We start from the raw sequence: 17,693 nt of genomic DNA, 5'->3' as shown, positions 1-17,693 counted from the left end.
ATCCCATGCGCACTTATACTCACCTTTAACACAACTAATGCTGAGATGAAGCATTCAGTCCAACAATGCACAACTCTTTACCCTTAGTATTGATGCTTTAAGTGGCAGACTTTTAACCTGCTTTCTGTCTTTGGCTTGTCTATTTTAAGGCCTGCTGTTTTCAATATGTTGACACATTACCCCATGTGTCCAGGAGGTTACGCAAAATATATGGGCCACATGTTTCATTTTCATTTGATTTCATTCAATGAGTCTTATTTATATATTTGTTTGTTTGTTTGTTTGTTAAAATTTCATAAACCAGACTAATTGAAGTCCAGAGCTCTTCAGGCCATTAAACACATGAAATGCCGTCAGTAGTCTTAGGCACTTGCAGAGGCAGACAAATGTGAAATTCTTCGCACGGATGGTGTGACTACTGGTCCATGAAGGTGGCAGAAAACTTTTTTTCTTTTTTATCTTGTAGCATGAAGTGATGGCTTTCTGTTTTCGACAGGAAGGGTGTGAGCTCTCGGCGGTTTCCTCTTCAGTAGTATCTGACGAGTGAAACCAGTATTGGCTGTCATGGGCGTGTTTCCTTTCAAAGGTTCATGTGGTATATTAAACATGGCTAAAGAAAAGCCATTAAAGTGAAAAGACATGTGAAAGCATGTATTGTCAATATATATATAATATTTTTTTGCTCAATCCTAAGTGTCCATGCAGTTTGATGTGTATTCTGCACAAAAATGTACTGTGACCTCTTGCAGAAATGAAGCATTGTGCTGCAATTCAGGACAAAACAACTCTGTTTATGCTGTATATAACTGGATATAAGTGAAGCAGAACTGCTGTTGCATGATGTAAATGGAGATGTAGCTGTGTGTGTGTGTGTGTGTGTGTGTGTGTGCACTTTGAATCTCACTGTGCGATCTTGACAGCTCTACATGTGACATTGGCTTCCGTTGCGCTCTCTTGCTTCCGCAAATACATATAGAGCTCTCTGCACACTAGCAGAGCACATTAGGCAGTCGGAGGGCGAGGAAGCGGTTCAGGTTCTCCATCAGCTCCTGATGTAGTGATGGTGTGCAGTGAGCCAGGAGCACACCGACCACACCGCCGCGGTAAGAAGCAGCTCTGTCTGTGCACTCTGTCCATTCACTCCAGCTCTATCTAAACCTTGGCTTGTAGATGTTGAGTTAGCGTGCAGCTTGCTTTTTATTGCGCTTTCTGTCCAGATCGCTCCCAAACACCATCTGTGTGAAAGCAACAGTGTGAGTCCGTTGATGTCCGTTGAGCTCATATGTGACAAGTCTGACTAAATCTGAAACGGATACTGCTGGCTTCATTCCGCAACCGCCGAATGAGTCGTGTGTGTGTGTGTGTGCACGTATATATATATATATATATATATATATATATATATATATATATATATATATACACACACACTGTATATATATATATATATATATATATATATATATATATATATATATACGCTACAAAAAACATAAATGTCTACAGGACACACACAAACTTTTTTATATATACATATATAAAAGTGGCCATTCATACCAGATAATAACTACAAAAACTAAATATTATCTATAATAAGAGCGATCAGGGTGGGTTATGTTTTTTCGCCCCCATAACATTTTCTTTTTCACCTCTCTATACATTCCCACAGTTACACTGTTCTTTGCCTTTTTTTAGTTTCTCTACAGTAAAGCATGCAGTCACTTGCTACAGTACTAAAACAAAATAGTGACTGTGAGACAGTAATAAAAATGTTTTTTTAAAGCTATGATTGTAATGCACTGTTAAGGGTTTGATGGGTAATTATGTCGACTTTACTTCTGCATGTTAATCTAATAGACTCTTGTACCTTCATCTTAGTGAGCATGAAAAGATGCCGGGTATCAGAGTCCTTCTCTACTTTGGCTTGGTGGCTTTACTGCCAGCCCTTTGCCATCCTCTCACCTCCTGCATACCGGTAAGTACCATGTAAAGATAGATTATAGTAAAATTATGATAAATGCAAAGGGCATGCAAAATGTGACTGCAACTTTGTGCTCTGAGTAATTTAATAGTTTATCTATAGAATGCCTTTTTATGTCATTTTAAAAAGTCTTATAAGTAAAGTCTCTCTCTCTTTCTCTCTCCAGATTGGAAGGACGGCTACATGTAACAGCCTTGGACTGTCTTCTGTTCCCAGCAACCTGCCACAGCAAATAGAAGAGCTGTTTTTAAACCAGAACATTATTTTTAAATTACCGAATGGATGCCTCTCAAGATATCAGTCCCTTCACACCTTCAGCTGTGCAAACTGTTTATTAAATGAATTGGGTGATCAAGTGTTCTCCAGTTCACCTCTCATAGAGAGCCTGAATTTTGCCAACAACGAACTTCACAAGGACCACACGCAGTTAGTGCTGTCTCTTGGCTCTTTGACCAGGCTACGAATTCTGGATCTTTCTGGCAATGGGCTCACAGAGGACATGGTTTCTGAGCTCTTACAGAACCTCACATCTCTTGAGTTTCTGGATTTGTCCAGGAATGTCCTACTGAGATTGGACGAGTACACATTTAGAGATCTTTATCAGCTCAAAGAACTGAATCTAGAAAGAAATAATTTGTTTGAGATTGATACTGCATTTGATCACTTAAAAAAGCTCACACGGCTTAACTTGGCATTCAATTCTCTGCCATGTCTCACGAAATTTGATATGACTCAGTTGGTGGTACTAAATGCCAGTCACAATCTCATCGAATGGTTTATCAGTAATCAGGACCTCAATGAAACCTTTGAGCTGGAGACGTTGGACTTGTCTGATAACCAGCTCCTGTATTTTCCATTCCTTCCAAACAATAATCGCATTAAAACACTCTTATTACCCAATAACCAAATCCGCTTTCTCGGTGATCTGTCAAATAACACCTTTGTAAACTGGACCAGTAGTGTTGTGTTCTATAACTTGGGTAAAAATGCCAGCAATGTTACAGCGGACCTTTGGAGTGATGACCTTCATGGGGATGTATCTTCTGTGGAATTGCTGGATCTCAGTGTTAACCAGTTGAGATACTTCCCTCTGGGGTTTTTTCTGAAAATGCCCCATCTTCACTGGCTGAGGATAAGGGGCAACTGCCTGGAATCTCTGAATTTAACAGAAGATCTTCCTGTATCTATCTACGAGCTGGATGTGAGCAACAACAGACTTGCTGAACTACATGCACACTCCAGCTCAGTCAATGAACTAAATAAACTTTCACATTTGAACCTGAGCTTAAACAACATACAGAAGCTTCCCCCTGGAGTGTTCACTACTTTCCCCAGTCTCAGCATTGTGGACCTAAGTTACAACACAGTGGGTTTGTGCCATCCTGAAGAGCTACCAAAGACAGACTCTTCACGCTGTGCTCTATGGACAAATCTTTCCTCATTAAAACAGCTCCACATTGCAGGATGTAGCATAGCCAATATTCCACCACATGCATTTGATGGCACGCCACTAACACACCTTGACCTGTCCAACAACCCACACCTGCAGATTGGGCCAGACTGTTTATCTGGTCTCACTGGGACGCTACAACATCTAGGCCTGAGCAACACAGGTTTGCAGGACTTTAACTTTTCTCCATTTCAACAGTTAAAAGTTTTAAACATCTCTAAAAACTCAATATCGGAGATTCCTAAATCTCTAATGACACTGAACTTGAAGCTCCTGGACTTGAGAGACAACATGTTGTCCACTATTAAAGTTGAACACGCTACTGTGCTAGCTAAACAAGTGCAGATTGTTTATGTAAATGGAAATTATTACAACTGCTGCCAGTTAGAATGGTACGAGACATTTAAAGAGTCCAAAACGCTGCACGTTTCTGATCTTTTAGAAGTTACGTGTGTAGACACACAGCAGCGGAGACTTAAAGCTGGTCTTTTTGAGTCCGGCCTGTGTGGGAGCAGAAGCACAGAGGAATCAATTTTCTGGTACATTTTTCTATTTGTTTCTGTTGGTGTATCCATGGTGGGGATCTCTGTCATTTATTTCCTGACTTTCAGACCAAGACTACTGCCACGTGTAATTAAAAAGAAATGTTGGAAGCCCACAACTTATTAAAAAACACAACCAGCAAGCTGGTCAATTAAATCTACACACGCAGACTGATTTTATTTATTGTATTTTTTTTTTAAATAAACAAGTGTCTTGTTTTACCAAAAAAGGATACAGACGGCCAGGTTTGTGTAGAGGCTCTTAACGTGTTTTTGTGCAAAACCCTGACAAAAACAAAGTGCATTAAGGTCAGATTACATTTAGGTTAGAAATTAAATGAAATGATCACAGACTATATGTTGGAAAATGTTACAAAACATTACATAAAAGCACTTATTTTTTGAAGAAAAAAAACAACATCAACAGGTGAAAAAACGTTGGAATAATTTAATAATCATTCAGAGAGGCAAGTTATTTTGTGCCACATAGAACTAAATTAAACAGGTATATTGCCATTATTTATTTTTACTACATTTGCAATAATTTTCAGGAGATGTATTTTGGTTTTTAGTGGTTTTATGATTTGTTGTTTAGATGTGATTACCCCACATAATTAATCCCTTGTGGGATTAATTCTATAATTGTGTACATTTGACAATGTTTTTTTTTTTCAAATACATATATTTTTTCTAAATACCCTACTGTAGTCTAGGGTCAGACCCTGTTTAGTATTTAAAGCCCCTGTTCTTTGTAATTAAAATGTTGAAAAAGTAATAAAAGAAGGCAAGTAAGTAATTGAAATTAGAGACCGAGAATAAAAAGTTAAAAAGAGACAAAAGCTTAAAGCTTCAGTAAGAGAGTAGCTATGTGTGTGTGTGTGTGTGTGTGTATATATATATATATATATATATATATATATATATATATATATATAGTTCTCTTTTACTGAAGCTTAAGCTTTTGTCTTTCATATAATAACAAGGTTGTGGATGTACTTTTATTGCATTATTTTCAATATCAAATGATGTCTAAATATTATTTCATTTAATGCATGTACATTACCTGAGATAACAATATGTATATTAAATGTAAATACGTACATTCCTGCTTTTGTACCCTTTTTTCTCAAGTATGTAGAATTAAATGATAATTACACAAAGCACAGATAAATACTTCATTAATGTTTGTTTGGCAACTGAAACATTCAAGGGACGCATTTCTTTATCAATTTTTTGTTTAGTGCATTATGTGATGCCATGTTGTTGTTTTGTTGCTTTATTTTTCTTTTTAGTCTCCTGGTGTGGTTGTTGAGTGTAGAGCTTTATTTCTTTCTTTTTTTCTTTCCTTTTTCTTTCAAAAGATTAAACACAAGCAACATTTACATGCATAAAAACACAAACTCAGCCAGTAGAGAGAGAGAGAGAGAGAGAGAGAGAGAGAGGGAGAGGAGAGAGAGAGAGGGAGGAGAGAGAGAGAGAGAGGGAGAGAGAGGGAGGAGAGAGAGAGAGAGGGAGAGAGAGAGAGAGAGAGAGAGAGAGAGAGAGAGAGAGAGAGAGAGAGAGGAGAGAGAGAGAGAGAGAGATAAAGGGAGGAGAGAGAGAGAGAGAGAGAGGGGGAGAGAGAGAGAGGGAGGAGAGAGAAAGGGGAGGAGAGAGAGAGAGAGGGAGAGAGAGAGAGGAGAGAGAGAGAGAGAGAGAGAGGGAGAGAGAGAGAGAGAGAGAGATAGAGGGAGGAGAGAGAGAGAGGGAGGAGAGAGAGAGGGAGGAGAGAGAAAGGGGGAGGAGAGTACATATGCCCAAAATGTTAGGAAACCACTAATGTATCCTGACACGCGACTGAAGATTTAAAGATTAAACACAAGCACAGTTAACGCGCATAAAACACAAACTCATTCTTTTTATTAAAAGCCATGCCTCGTCATGATGAAACATGAGAATGACAGTTGAAGAAACCACTTGCTTTAGTAAATCTGAGCCGGTTACATTACATTACATATTGAGATGTGTCTGATATTTATGCTCTGTAAATCCTTCATAACGACTCTAATCTGAGGCGCTGTTTGTTAATCAGTGATTTCTGAGGCTGGTGACTCTAAATGAACTTCTCCTCTGCAGCAGAGGTAGGTTTTAGCCTTGCTTTCCAGGGAAGGTCTTCATGAGAGGCAGTTTCATCATGGTGCTTGATGAATTACGCAAATGCACTAATACCATACTGCTCCTGCAAGAACTGTTCCAGAACATCTGACCTTTGTGTCTTAAAATAATAACTGACTGTTGTTGTTAGCTAATTCCATATTTGTTATGTCATAGTTTTAAAAAATCCTGTATTGTTCTAGAATGTGGAAAACAAATCCAAACTTGTGATTGGTAGTGTAGTGCCAACAGAAAGTTTACAGCCTCCTTTTTGTTTTCCAACGACTGGAGTCCACCTGTGCCTAACTGACATAACACACCCAGGGCTCGATTTGAGGTGGGATGTCCCTGTTGAAAAAAAAGAATAAAAACTATTCTCTTTGTAAAACACCCTTTGTGGTCGTACCATCTCCTTTAGATCAATAATGCTGTGTATTATGTAAAAATAACGGCTATTAGCCAATCAGAATTCAATATTGTAACGACTCGTCCTGGTGAACTGCTTCTGGTTGGAGATCTCGTCTCATGGAGGCCCCGTATGCTCTGCCTGGGATGTGTGTCGTGACCTTTCCACGAAGATGGTCCTGTCCTCGGCTCATACAGACAGCTGTTCTCTGAGGACTTGTGACTTCAGTCACTCGATAGTTCAGGACTGGAGTTTCCTACAGTCTACCTGAGCCTCCTCTAACGAACTGGACTCCATTTAAACTTCAACACATCTCCTGTTATACTGAACTTCCAGTCTCACACATTATTATGCAGAACAATCCCTGCTACGCGTTTCACCCAAGTGAGGATGGGCTCCCTGTTGAGTCTGGTTCCTCTCAAGGTTTCTCACTGAGTTTTTCCGCCGTCGTCCTCGGCTTGCTCATCAGGGACAATATTATAATTTTGATTCATACATGTCTACATCTCATACAAACTTAAACAATTCTTTTGATCGTGTAAAGCTGCTTTGCGTCAATTGTAAAAGCGCTATAGAAATAAAATTTTATTGAATTAAGTTTGTTTCATTTTGGCGCTGTTCGCATTTTTGCAACGGCCAAGAGAACAGTTCAAACACTGCTTTTGACCTATTTCAAAAAGAAGAGAACTGACGGCGTGATACATACACACAAATCCAATTGGTAGAGACATGATGAAAACCAAAGACTTAGTTTAACATGTTTTTTTTATTAGACTTTGGGGCTTCACCTACATGCTTGGGTGCAAAAGGGTCAAAAATAGATCTTTAGATAGATAGTAATTTGATGATATGTGTTTGTGTGTGTGTGTGTGTGTGTGTGTGTGTGTGTGTGTGTGTGTGTGTGTGTGTGTGTGTGTGAGAGAGAGAGAGAGAGAGCGAGAGAGAGAGACTGGTGTGTAGTACAGTACTATTAATTTAAATTATTTCATTACTAATGTTTATGTAGATTTTTATTCGCCTTTTATAATCCTCCCCAGATTAAAGCCATGGCAAGGAGCAAATAGTAGTTTTGACAGATGCATGTTTAAATGCATGTGTTTTGTTTTGATTGCTCCAAGTTGATTGAATTAAGCTTATATTAATAAAAATTTTGCAAATTTCACAATCATTTTGTGTGGTTAGTTTTAACACCCTAACTAACAAACAAATAAACAAATAAATAAATACTTGACCACACTATCCACCTTAATTATTATTATTATTATTTTTTTTACAATTCGACCACTGCACACACCTGTCTATATAATGTCAGAGTGAAGAGGTTCAGAGAATTATCTGGAGACAGAATTGTGTCAAGATCCAAATGTGGAGAAGGATAAAAAAAAACTTTCTGGGGTATTGAAAGCACGCAAGAGCATCGAGGTAGCCTCCATCTTCCTCAAAAGGCAGAAATGTGGAACATCCAACAGTTTGTTCAGATCTGGCTGCCCAACAAACCTGAGTAATTGGGGATGAAGAGCCTTGGTCAGAGAGGTAACCAAGAACCTAAGAGTCACTATAAATGACATTCATGACATTCAGTTCCCTTGTGGCAATGAGAGAGACTTAAGAAAGGAAAGGCATCACTGCAGCACTCCACCGATCAGACCTACATGACCCATGACAGTCCTGAAGCGGCCCAGCCAGAGTTAGACCTGAACCCAATAGAGCATCTCTGAACAGACCTGAGACTGGCTGTGAACTGACCCTGCGCTTTTAACCTGGTTGAGCTTAACAGATTCTGCCAAAGAAGAATGGAAGAAATGACCAAAAGAAATGTTTGCCAAGCTTGTAGCGTCATTCACAAGCAGTGGAGTCAAAAGTATTCACATTCATTACTTGAGTAGAAGTATAGATACTAGGGATTAAAAAGACTTCTTTAGAAGTTGAAGTATCAACTCAAGCTTTTTACTCAAGTAAAAGTGTAAAAGTACTGGTTTTAAAACTACTAAAAGTATAATAGTAAAAGTAACAAGAGGGGGAAAAAGCATTAGGGATAAAAGCTTAGGCTGTGCCACGGGCCTGTATACTGCACTAACACCTCATAACAAAAAAAGAAAAATGTGTTTGTTTTTTTTGTTGTATTTTTTAACGGCCATAGTAATTTGGGATACTGTATATGGCAATTGAAAAATAATGTGTTTTAGTACAATGCATATACATTAAAGAACCATATACATGTATGTGTACTACTGAGCATTAACATGGAGAAGAAGATATGATAACTAGTTGCCTATAAGTATTTTAATGGTGCAAAAAGTCAAACTTCAGAGGCATGTCATCGGTAACCTTTATTGGAATGTAAATGTACATCCAAGCTTAGCTGCAGAAATCTGTGAGGGCAACATACAAGAAAATTAGTGCACCCAGGGCAGGCTTAGTAACAATTACCCCTGTATGGTTGTCTACAATAAACATTGGTGCTGTCAGAATGAATAAATAATTCAAGTGATTAATCCAAAATAATTATACATTTCGCTCGAAACTTGAGTCTCTATCACGGACATCTTTGTCTACTTATCACAACCTTATCAACTGAAAATGCTATTTTATTCAAACGTCCTTGCTGGAGTGTGTGACGTGACGTCAATAGGCCAATAGGGTGCCAGAATGGTATGTTTATACTTCTCATCCAACCACAATCAAATTCGCTCCATCCGATTTATCCAGATGTTTCTTTCTTTTCTTTTTTTTTGAATGACAAGCTGAAATAAAATAGAAGTTTAAAATGTAAGGAGTAGAAAGTACAGATAATTGCGTGACAATGTAAGGAGTAGAAGTAAAAAGACGGCTGAAAAATAATTACTCCAGTAAAGTATAGATACCCAAAATTTCTACTTAAGTAATGTAACGAAGTATTTGTACTTCATTACTTGACACCTCTGTTCACAAGCAGACTCGAGGCTGTCATTGCTGACAGAGGGGCTTTGACCAAATGCTAAATGAGGGGTCAGAACTTATGTGAATGGGATATTTTAGTCTTAAATATATATTTTTTGTTTTTAGTATTGAATTAAGTATTTTGAGTAGAATTCTATATAAAAAATTGATCCCATTTTAAGTTGAGTTTAACATTTTTACACATTACACATTTTTACACTATATTTTTCATATATATATATATATATATATATATGAGGGTAGATACAGTAGATATATAGATAGACCTAAATGTTAACCCAAATAAGCAAAATGTCAGCTGGGAGTAACTCAGTTTATAAAACCATACGCTGTGGTTTGTTTTCCTGTTGATTTCTGTAACATGCTGTATTTCATGCCTCTTGATATTCATGAGGAGCGCTGTGGCATTCACATATACACACATTTGAACATGGTTAAAGGATGATCAGTCACTGTGTGTTGCAAAAGTACCAAAAAACAGAGGAAACTGAAATTTCCTGTTGTGATGCAGTATGTAGCAACTGCCCGGTTTAAGGTCTCAGTGGATGGGGGTGGGGAGGTGGGAGTAAGGGCTGCTTCCCCAAAATGGACACTTTTTTTGCTTTCTTTTTACACAGCACCAAAAAAATCTATCTATCTATCTATTTATATATCTCAGCGAGATGTCCGTTGAAAAACGTCACCTTCAGCTTGAACATTAGTGACAAATTTAACAAAGCTAAAGTCTGTCAGTTCTTGTTCGTGATTCTTACTTGGTGTCACACAAAGTCATAAGATTTGCATTTAAAAGTTCTCTGATCTTTATTTTAGAAAATTTGTGGCATTGTGTATATTTAAATAATGTTAAGGAAAAATATCTATCTATCTTTCTATCTACTATATATATATATATATATATATATATATATATATACACAGTGTATATATATATATATATATATATATATATATATATATACTTGTGAAACCATGTAGGCCATAGAAAGTCTATTAGTGGTGGGGTCTTGTGTGGCCAGGAACAATATCCGCAGAGACCAAAGTGGTGCTTTAGTGTCAGATTCAGCCATAAAGGGGTCGGTGGGTGGAACATAACACATAATTCTTTCAGTACTTGTCATTATGATTAGTCCATGGGTTTTCTGCTTTGTGTGGTCTAAGAAAACAAACGAAGGCAAACAAGTTTGAATGAAGGCTGAATGCCTGAGGCATGGGAACATTTGCTCGTATGTTTGAAGCCTATTGAAAATAAAGTGTGGAGGCTAAACCAGAGCGTAACCAGAATACCACTGTGGTGATGCTCTGGGTCATGGTGGTTTGAGCACGGTGAGAAAGAGAAACTGGAGATCTCAGAGGAAGGCCACAGCTGCCACCATGAGGGTTCAACCCCCAAATAATCTGGGTTAAGTTTTAAAAACTAACCGGGTCCTGTGGCACTGACATGACTATTCCTGGGTTGAGATTATAAAGTACTTCAAACATATTTATGTCAGAAGATGTGAATGTGGACAAACGTTTCCCTTTGTACTCTAGTAGCCGTTTAAGTGTTGGTGGATTGTATGAAACTTCTGTTAGTTCTTGTTTGTGATTCTCACTTGGTGTCACACAAAGTCATGAGAAGGACAAAAATTCACCTTAAATTGAATGAAAATATAGAAATGCAAGAAGGAAACATTTCTTTGTGAAACTGAAACTGACTATTCGGATTTTAGTTTTCTATACTAAACAGAGACAAGACTTGAGAGAGATGTTTTCAGGCTACATTTAGCACAGTTCACTTTGCATTTGGTTGCAGATTCCAGAAGAGGTTAAACTATACTTTTTATCGCTGCATAACTAAAACAGTATGCAGCTGGAGTGTAGAACTGAAGTGATCAGTAAGGATCAGTGTGCATGAGCAGTCAGTCTATTTTCAGTCTTTTGATACGTGCTGAAGTCAAAGTCATACATAATTATACTTGACTTTGACTGATCCAGCATTCAGACTGTAACAGAGAGCTTTAGCTGAAGCCATGCAGCAGACACAGAATACAGGTGGAGCGGAAGCTGACCAGGGCTGAACTCACATTCATATTTTCAGAAAGGAACTGAACATGGGTCGTCTTTAGCATGCGAGAGTAAGTAACGGACGCCAGGAACGGACGACTTGCAGAACCACAGCACAGGAAGTGAACAGCATGCGCAGCTCCACTTCCACTTAACCCTCTCAGCACTGATAATCAGACACTGCAGTCAGGGCACTGGCAGAGTGTGCAAAAAAAAAAAGTGATTCAAAGCATTAAAACACACAAAGATTTATAGGACGATTCAACAGCAGTCCAGGGTTACACTCTGTAGTCTGGTTAAGAAAATCTCTCAGAGCAAGGACAAGGTTATCATCAGTGAATTCATTTGCTTACATTTTGATTTGAAGTTCCTTAGCTGAAAAAAAAAAATCATATTATCTTTAAAATTCCCATAAACATTTATGTCATGAATAAATACCGCACTGAATCAGAGTTATGATGTGACTTTAAAACAGACAACCTTTAATAAGAGAGTACAGGTTTTCTACAAACTCTGTACAACCGCAAAACACACACATTTTACACATGAACAAACACAAAAAAGAATAGATTTGCAAATGTTTGTCATTTTTTGGAAGGAATGATTTAGAAAAAAACAGCGTTATGGATGTGACATGTCTGTATTAATCTCTACAAACGCTAGACAGACAGATAGTTCAACAGTGAAATTGATCATGAACCATTTGAAAAAGTAGTCGTACAAAAACTAACTATAAAATGATTAAAGCAGGGACAAATTCCGAATCATTTTCTCTGGTCCTTTCTTCTTCTTTTCCTTGTTTTCTTTGTAGTTCAATTTTGTGCCCCTTTGTGCTATTTGATGCTTAGCACTACTGTTTCATTTACAAGTTAAAGTTTAGGCAATATAAGCAGATGTAGTATTTTTAGTGCATCAGCATGCTTTGGCTAGAACTCTATAAATAATGCCTATGGTAAGGTTGACCTTTGCATAAATTGTCCAAAAGTTACTTTTAAAGTGTCGATAAAATGAGAAATGGGCTTCATAATATAAGATAACAATAATAATGAGACGTCAATAAAACAGAGTTGCAGAGTGTACAGAGTGTTTAACTTAATAAAAATGTATTTACAGAACATTGCTGAAATGTCCAAATGAAAAGCCTGACCTCTGCTGGTCCACATGTACATCTGAAAAGGGAAAATTAGAAATCACCACAACTAAAACCGTTAAATCTAAATCTAAATGCAACTTTTTATTACTATTATTATTTTTATATTATACAGATACATATACGTCATGTCCAAAGAAATCAGCTGGGACAAATGAACAGCTTGCAGCCTTCCGCAAAACTGTTACACTGTGAGCATGTACTGCACTGGATATAATAAAGCATGTAAAAGGTATTTATTTGTAATAATGCAAAAACAATATGAGAATTCTTAGGAGACTTGTTGAAATAATGGACATGACAGGATGATACACAAACTGAAAGTAGAGTTAGGTGTAGCCATACTATGACATTTTCTAAAGTTGTATCAAAAGAATGGGGAAAAGAACTCCACCAAGCATATAAGTAAACAGTTTTAAGCCTCTGAGATGACGGCCTTAAAGCCAAACAGATTAATTAACGATGTGCCTGATTTGAACCAGCTGTACTTTTAAGATTGTACAGTCCTAATGCTCATCCTGAGAGGATCAGAGCGATTAAAAAAGGCACTGCGGTATTTAAGGCACACAACACTGGAAGTTTGAATATAACATCAAGTTATTGAGTTTACAACAAACTGTAAATAACCTCACAAGTAAATGTGCTTTCTCTAAACATGGTCACGTTATGAATACTGCTTGTTCTCTCTTTATATACATTTAAAAAACAAACAAAAAAAACTGTTTTAAGTTCTGCATCTGATTTAAGCCTTTAAAACACACTGGTAAACAGTCTGCATTTTTTAAATTCTCAAATAAAAAGATAAATAATATCTGAGGCACATGGTAACTAGAGCTATTATAAATCAGATAGTCCACAATATAATACATCGCTTCAGTTTCTATCCCTGCCAAAAAGTTTTAAACACAAACTTTTTAAAAAGAAAGAATTCTTAAAAAAACAGTTCTGAAAGTTCTAAAAAATGGCACAATGACTTTCCATAAAGACTTTAAAATGATATAAAGTGAGTCATGGGTTAAGTAATATTTCAATACAAAAGCAAGCTCTTCTGATCAGCTCTATTCTTGAATACAGGGTGTTGGCAGTAATGACATTACATCGAAAGCCCTTGTGCAATAATCAACTTGTAAACAGAAATGACTTGGATGAGACTCTCTTCCCTTGCCCAAGCTAAATATCCACAACACACGGACGCCTGACAGCAGCTCACAAAATTTGCACAGTTGTAGAAACAAATTGGAAAGTGTGTAATCCAATCTGAATTGTGTGTAGGGTTTAATTTGTTGTTGCCACTCAGTTTAAGAGCTCTAGGTATGTAATTGGCACTTTGCCCCTCTGGTGCCCACGCTCTCCCATGAGCCAGTCAGAATCCATGCCTGGGACGCTGCTCACTGTAATCACCTAAAGTAGAAAGCACACACAGTTACTATTCTATACCCGATCCAACACTCAGCATCACATGTTTTATGTACACACAGTGGGGCAAAAAAGTATTTAGTCAGCCACCAAATGTGCAAGTTTTCCCACTTCAAAAGATGAGAGAGGCCTGTAATTTTCATCATAGGTATACCTCAACTATGAGAGACAAAATAAAAAACAAAAATGCAGAAAATCACATTGTAGGATTTTTTATGGATTAATTGGTAAATTCCTCTTGCTCTCATAGACTTGTAACTTATTCTTTAAGATGCTCCTCTGTCCTCCACTTGTTACCTGTATTAACGGCATCTGTTGGCATCACAACTTTAAACAGTCACACTCCAAACTCCACTATGGCCAAGACCAAAGAGCTGTCAAAGGATACCAGAAACTAAATTGTAGACCTGCACCAGGCTGGGAAGACTGAATCTGCAGTAGGTAAGCAGCTTGGTGTGAAGAAATCAATTGTGGGAGCAATTGTTAGAAAATGGAAGACGTACAAGACCACTGATAATCTCCCTTGATCTGGGGCTCCACGCAAGATCTCACCCCATGGGGTCAAAATGATCACAAGAACTGAGAGCAAAAATACCAGAACCACACGAGGAGACCTAGTGAATGACCTGCAGAGAGCCGGGACCAAAGTAACAAAGGCTACCATCAGTAACACACTGCGCCGCCAGGAAGTTAAATCCTGCAGTGCCAGTCGTGTCCCCCTGTTTAAGCCAGTACATGTCCAGGCCCGTCTGAAGTTTGCTGGAGAGCATTTGGATGATCCAGAAGAGGATTGGGAGAATGTTATATGGTCAGATGAAACCAAAATAGAACTACGTGTTTGGAGAAGAAAGAAGGCTGTGTTGCAACCAAGAATAGAAGAAGATTGCAAGAATACCATACCTACTGTAAAGCATGGGGTTGTTTTTCTGCAAAGGGACCAGGACGACTGATCCGTGTAAAGGAAAGAATGAATGGGGCCATGTATCGTGAGATTTTAAGTGAAAATTTCCTTCCATCAGCATGGGCATTGAAGATGAAACGTTGCTGGGTCTTTCATGACACACCGTCCGGGCAACGCAGGAGTAGCTTCGTAAGAAGCATTTCAGGGTCCTGGAGTGGCCTAGCCAGTCTCCAGATCTCGACCCCATAGAAAATCTTTGAAGGGAGTTGAAAGTCCGTGTTGCCCAGCAACAGCCCAAAAACATCACTGCTCTAAAGGAGATCTGCATGGAGGAATGGGCTAAAATACCAGCAACAGTGTGTGAAAACCTTGTAAAGACTTACAGAAAATGTTTGACCTCCGTCATTGCCATCAAAGAGTATATAACAAAGTATTAACATGAAATTTTGTTATTGACCAAATACTTATTTATACGTATAAATTCTTTAAAAATCCTACAATGTGATTTTTTCTTATTTTGTCTCTTATAGTTGAGGTATCCCTATGATGAAAGTTACAGCCTCTCTTATCTTTTTAAGTGGGAGAACTTGCACAATTGCCGGCTGACTAAATACTTTTTTTTGCCCCCATGTATACAGTACATATATATCTTTTTAATGAAGCTTAAAGGTCTAAATTTATTGTAATTCTTTTCAATGGCTTTGAAATGTACTCCGTCTGTGCAAGCTACTGCACTATACTTTTGCAACATTCTTTGGTTTCTACAGAATTTAATTTGAACAATCTGTGTTGAAATATTAGCTTTACAGCATGTTGCATCACAAGCCATAAACAGTCACTATGTTCTACCATTAAAACACTCGTATGCTTGTAGTGAGCGACCTTCACAACCTTATGTCAGAAATGGGGTCGAATAAAAATATTAGTGTGTGCAAGATTGACAAGTAGCGTTTTTAAAGAAATTCTTTATGTTACAGTATGTGATGACTGGTCACAAACTCATCTCAGAAATCCATCTTCTGTAACCTTAACAGGAAAAATAATCCAACTACACATTGGCAGTTTGAGGCACGAGTTATTTTTCATTGCTTTGTCAATAATATACTTTAGCCTGGAATCGAACCCGGACCCTGGAGCTACAAGGCAACAGTGCTAACCACTACGCCACTTTTAAAAAAATAATACATGAACCACTACATGATACACTGCCTTTCAAAAGTATTCATACCCTTTGAACTTTTGTCATGTTACAACTACAAACATAAATATATTTTATTGTGATTTTATGTGACAGACCAACATGAAGTGGCACACAATTTTGAAGTCGAAGGAAAATGATAAATGGTTTTCAAAAATGTTTTTACAAACAAAATTCTGAAGGATTTGGTGTGTATTTGTATTCAGCCCCCTGTATTACCCCCTAATACCTCTAACTAAAATCCAGTGGAACCAATTGTCTTTAGAAGTCACCTAAATTAGGAGATGAGATTGCTCTGTATTTGGCTCCAGCCATCCCATGCTATTTGAAATACTAACAACTTAATTTGATGTCATTTACGTTCTAATTTTTGGAGCGGTCTGTTTTAAAGTGTGTGTGTGATCATTAAACCCAGCAGGGTTTTTTTTTATCTGTAATTATTTTTCTTTTAACTGGAGTTATATTATCTCAGGTATAACGACTGATTGCGCTCTGGGAGATTACTGATAAAATGCAGTGTGACCTTTCGTTAAACGTCCTTTATTAATAAAATTGACCAGTGATCTAGTCATCAAACGGTGGGCACTCACTTCATCAGCCAATAAGGAGAGCTCATTGCTGCTGGCTGCGTCGTAATCATACAGTACCCGCGCCTTGCGGCTCACACCTGAGCTCAACAGCTCACTGAAGCCTGAGTGAGTCTGTCTGGAGCTGGAAGAGAGGACGGAGGAAACCGGCAGAGTGGGTACCGAGACGCTGGCTCCCGCCCCCACTGAGCACTGGTTATTATTGGAAGAGAATGAGGAAGGAAAGCTGTAAAGGGAAGGAAGAGCATTACAGGAATGACTCACATGAAAAAAAAAACAAAAAAAAAACGACCATATGGACTTCTGTGTGATGATTTATAATAAATGACTTAAGTTTCCAGTACCTTCCCAGCTGTTTTTGCAGATCGACCATGTACTGATAACACTGAGCGTAGTAAGTGGTCTGAGCCTCGACAAAGTCATTTAGACACCGGAGATGGTGAGCCTGCAGGACATACAGAAATACAGACAGAACGCTTACATTTTAAATGAGCACTAATGATCAGGACAGGACATGTGCTTCTTGTGCTCGAATGAGAAGTTCATGTCAGGTTACTGCGTACGTGTGTACTGCTGACTCCCTCCAGGAGCAGTCGGGTTATCTCAGCCTGCCTGTCAAACTCACTCTGTGTCACCTTCAGCTCCTGCTCGGCCTGAGAGAGAGAGACAGAGAGAGAGACAGAGAGACAGAGAGAGACAGTGATATATACAAAGACAGATATACCTGTCTCCAACATGCATGGTGATGTATTACACTCCGGGTGCTACAATAAGAATTAACAATAGATTTGTTAATTTTAAACTCTTAACAAAACGGTGTATATATGAACTTTGAGAGCTAAATATAAAACCCTGCATTGCTCCGCCCCCTCCACCTCCTCAGTGCAGGAGACTGAGGAATGTGAGGTTTGCTGATGGAGGTAACGGTGGGATGCTGTACGACCCA

General features: G+C 38.2%; 2 protein-coding genes across 2 annotated transcripts in view; one reads left to right on the top strand and one right to left on the bottom strand.

The window, feature by feature from the left end:
- The first annotated feature begins 973 nt into the window (after nt 1-973).
- On the top strand, nt 974-5,073 carry nrros (negative regulator of reactive oxygen species). The gene is made up of 3 exons (XM_053493559.1): nt 974-1,103; nt 1,879-1,975; nt 2,148-5,073. Exons 2-3 carry the CDS (start codon nt 1,892-1,894, stop codon nt 4,098-4,100), a joined length of 2,037 nt encoding a protein of 678 aa, XP_053349534.1. The 5' UTR covers nt 974-1,103; nt 1,879-1,891; the 3' UTR covers nt 4,101-5,073.
- Nucleotides 5,074-11,956: 6,883 nt separating this feature from the next.
- sh3glb1a (SH3-domain GRB2-like endophilin B1a) overlaps nt 11,957-17,693 on the bottom strand; it is a 19,467-nt gene continuing 13,730 nt past the window's right edge. Inside the window, exons 6-9 of the mRNA XM_053494540.1 lie at nt 17,311-17,400; nt 17,092-17,192; nt 16,751-16,973; nt 11,957-14,046 (exon numbers count right to left, since the gene is read on the bottom strand). Of these exons, the coding sequence (XP_053350515.1) occupies nt 13,939-14,046; nt 16,751-16,973; nt 17,092-17,192; nt 17,311-17,400 (522 nt within the window). The 3' untranslated portion in view covers nt 11,957-13,938. The remainder of the gene's footprint in view (nt 14,047-16,750; nt 16,974-17,091; nt 17,193-17,310; nt 17,401-17,693) is intronic.

This window comes from Clarias gariepinus, chromosome 4 (genome assembly GCF_024256425.1).
Source record: "Clarias gariepinus isolate MV-2021 ecotype Netherlands chromosome 4, CGAR_prim_01v2, whole genome shotgun sequence".
NCBI classification, from domain to species: domain Eukaryota; kingdom Metazoa; phylum Chordata; class Actinopteri; order Siluriformes; family Clariidae; genus Clarias; species Clarias gariepinus.
This window is presented reverse-complemented; position numbering and strand designations above follow the sequence as displayed.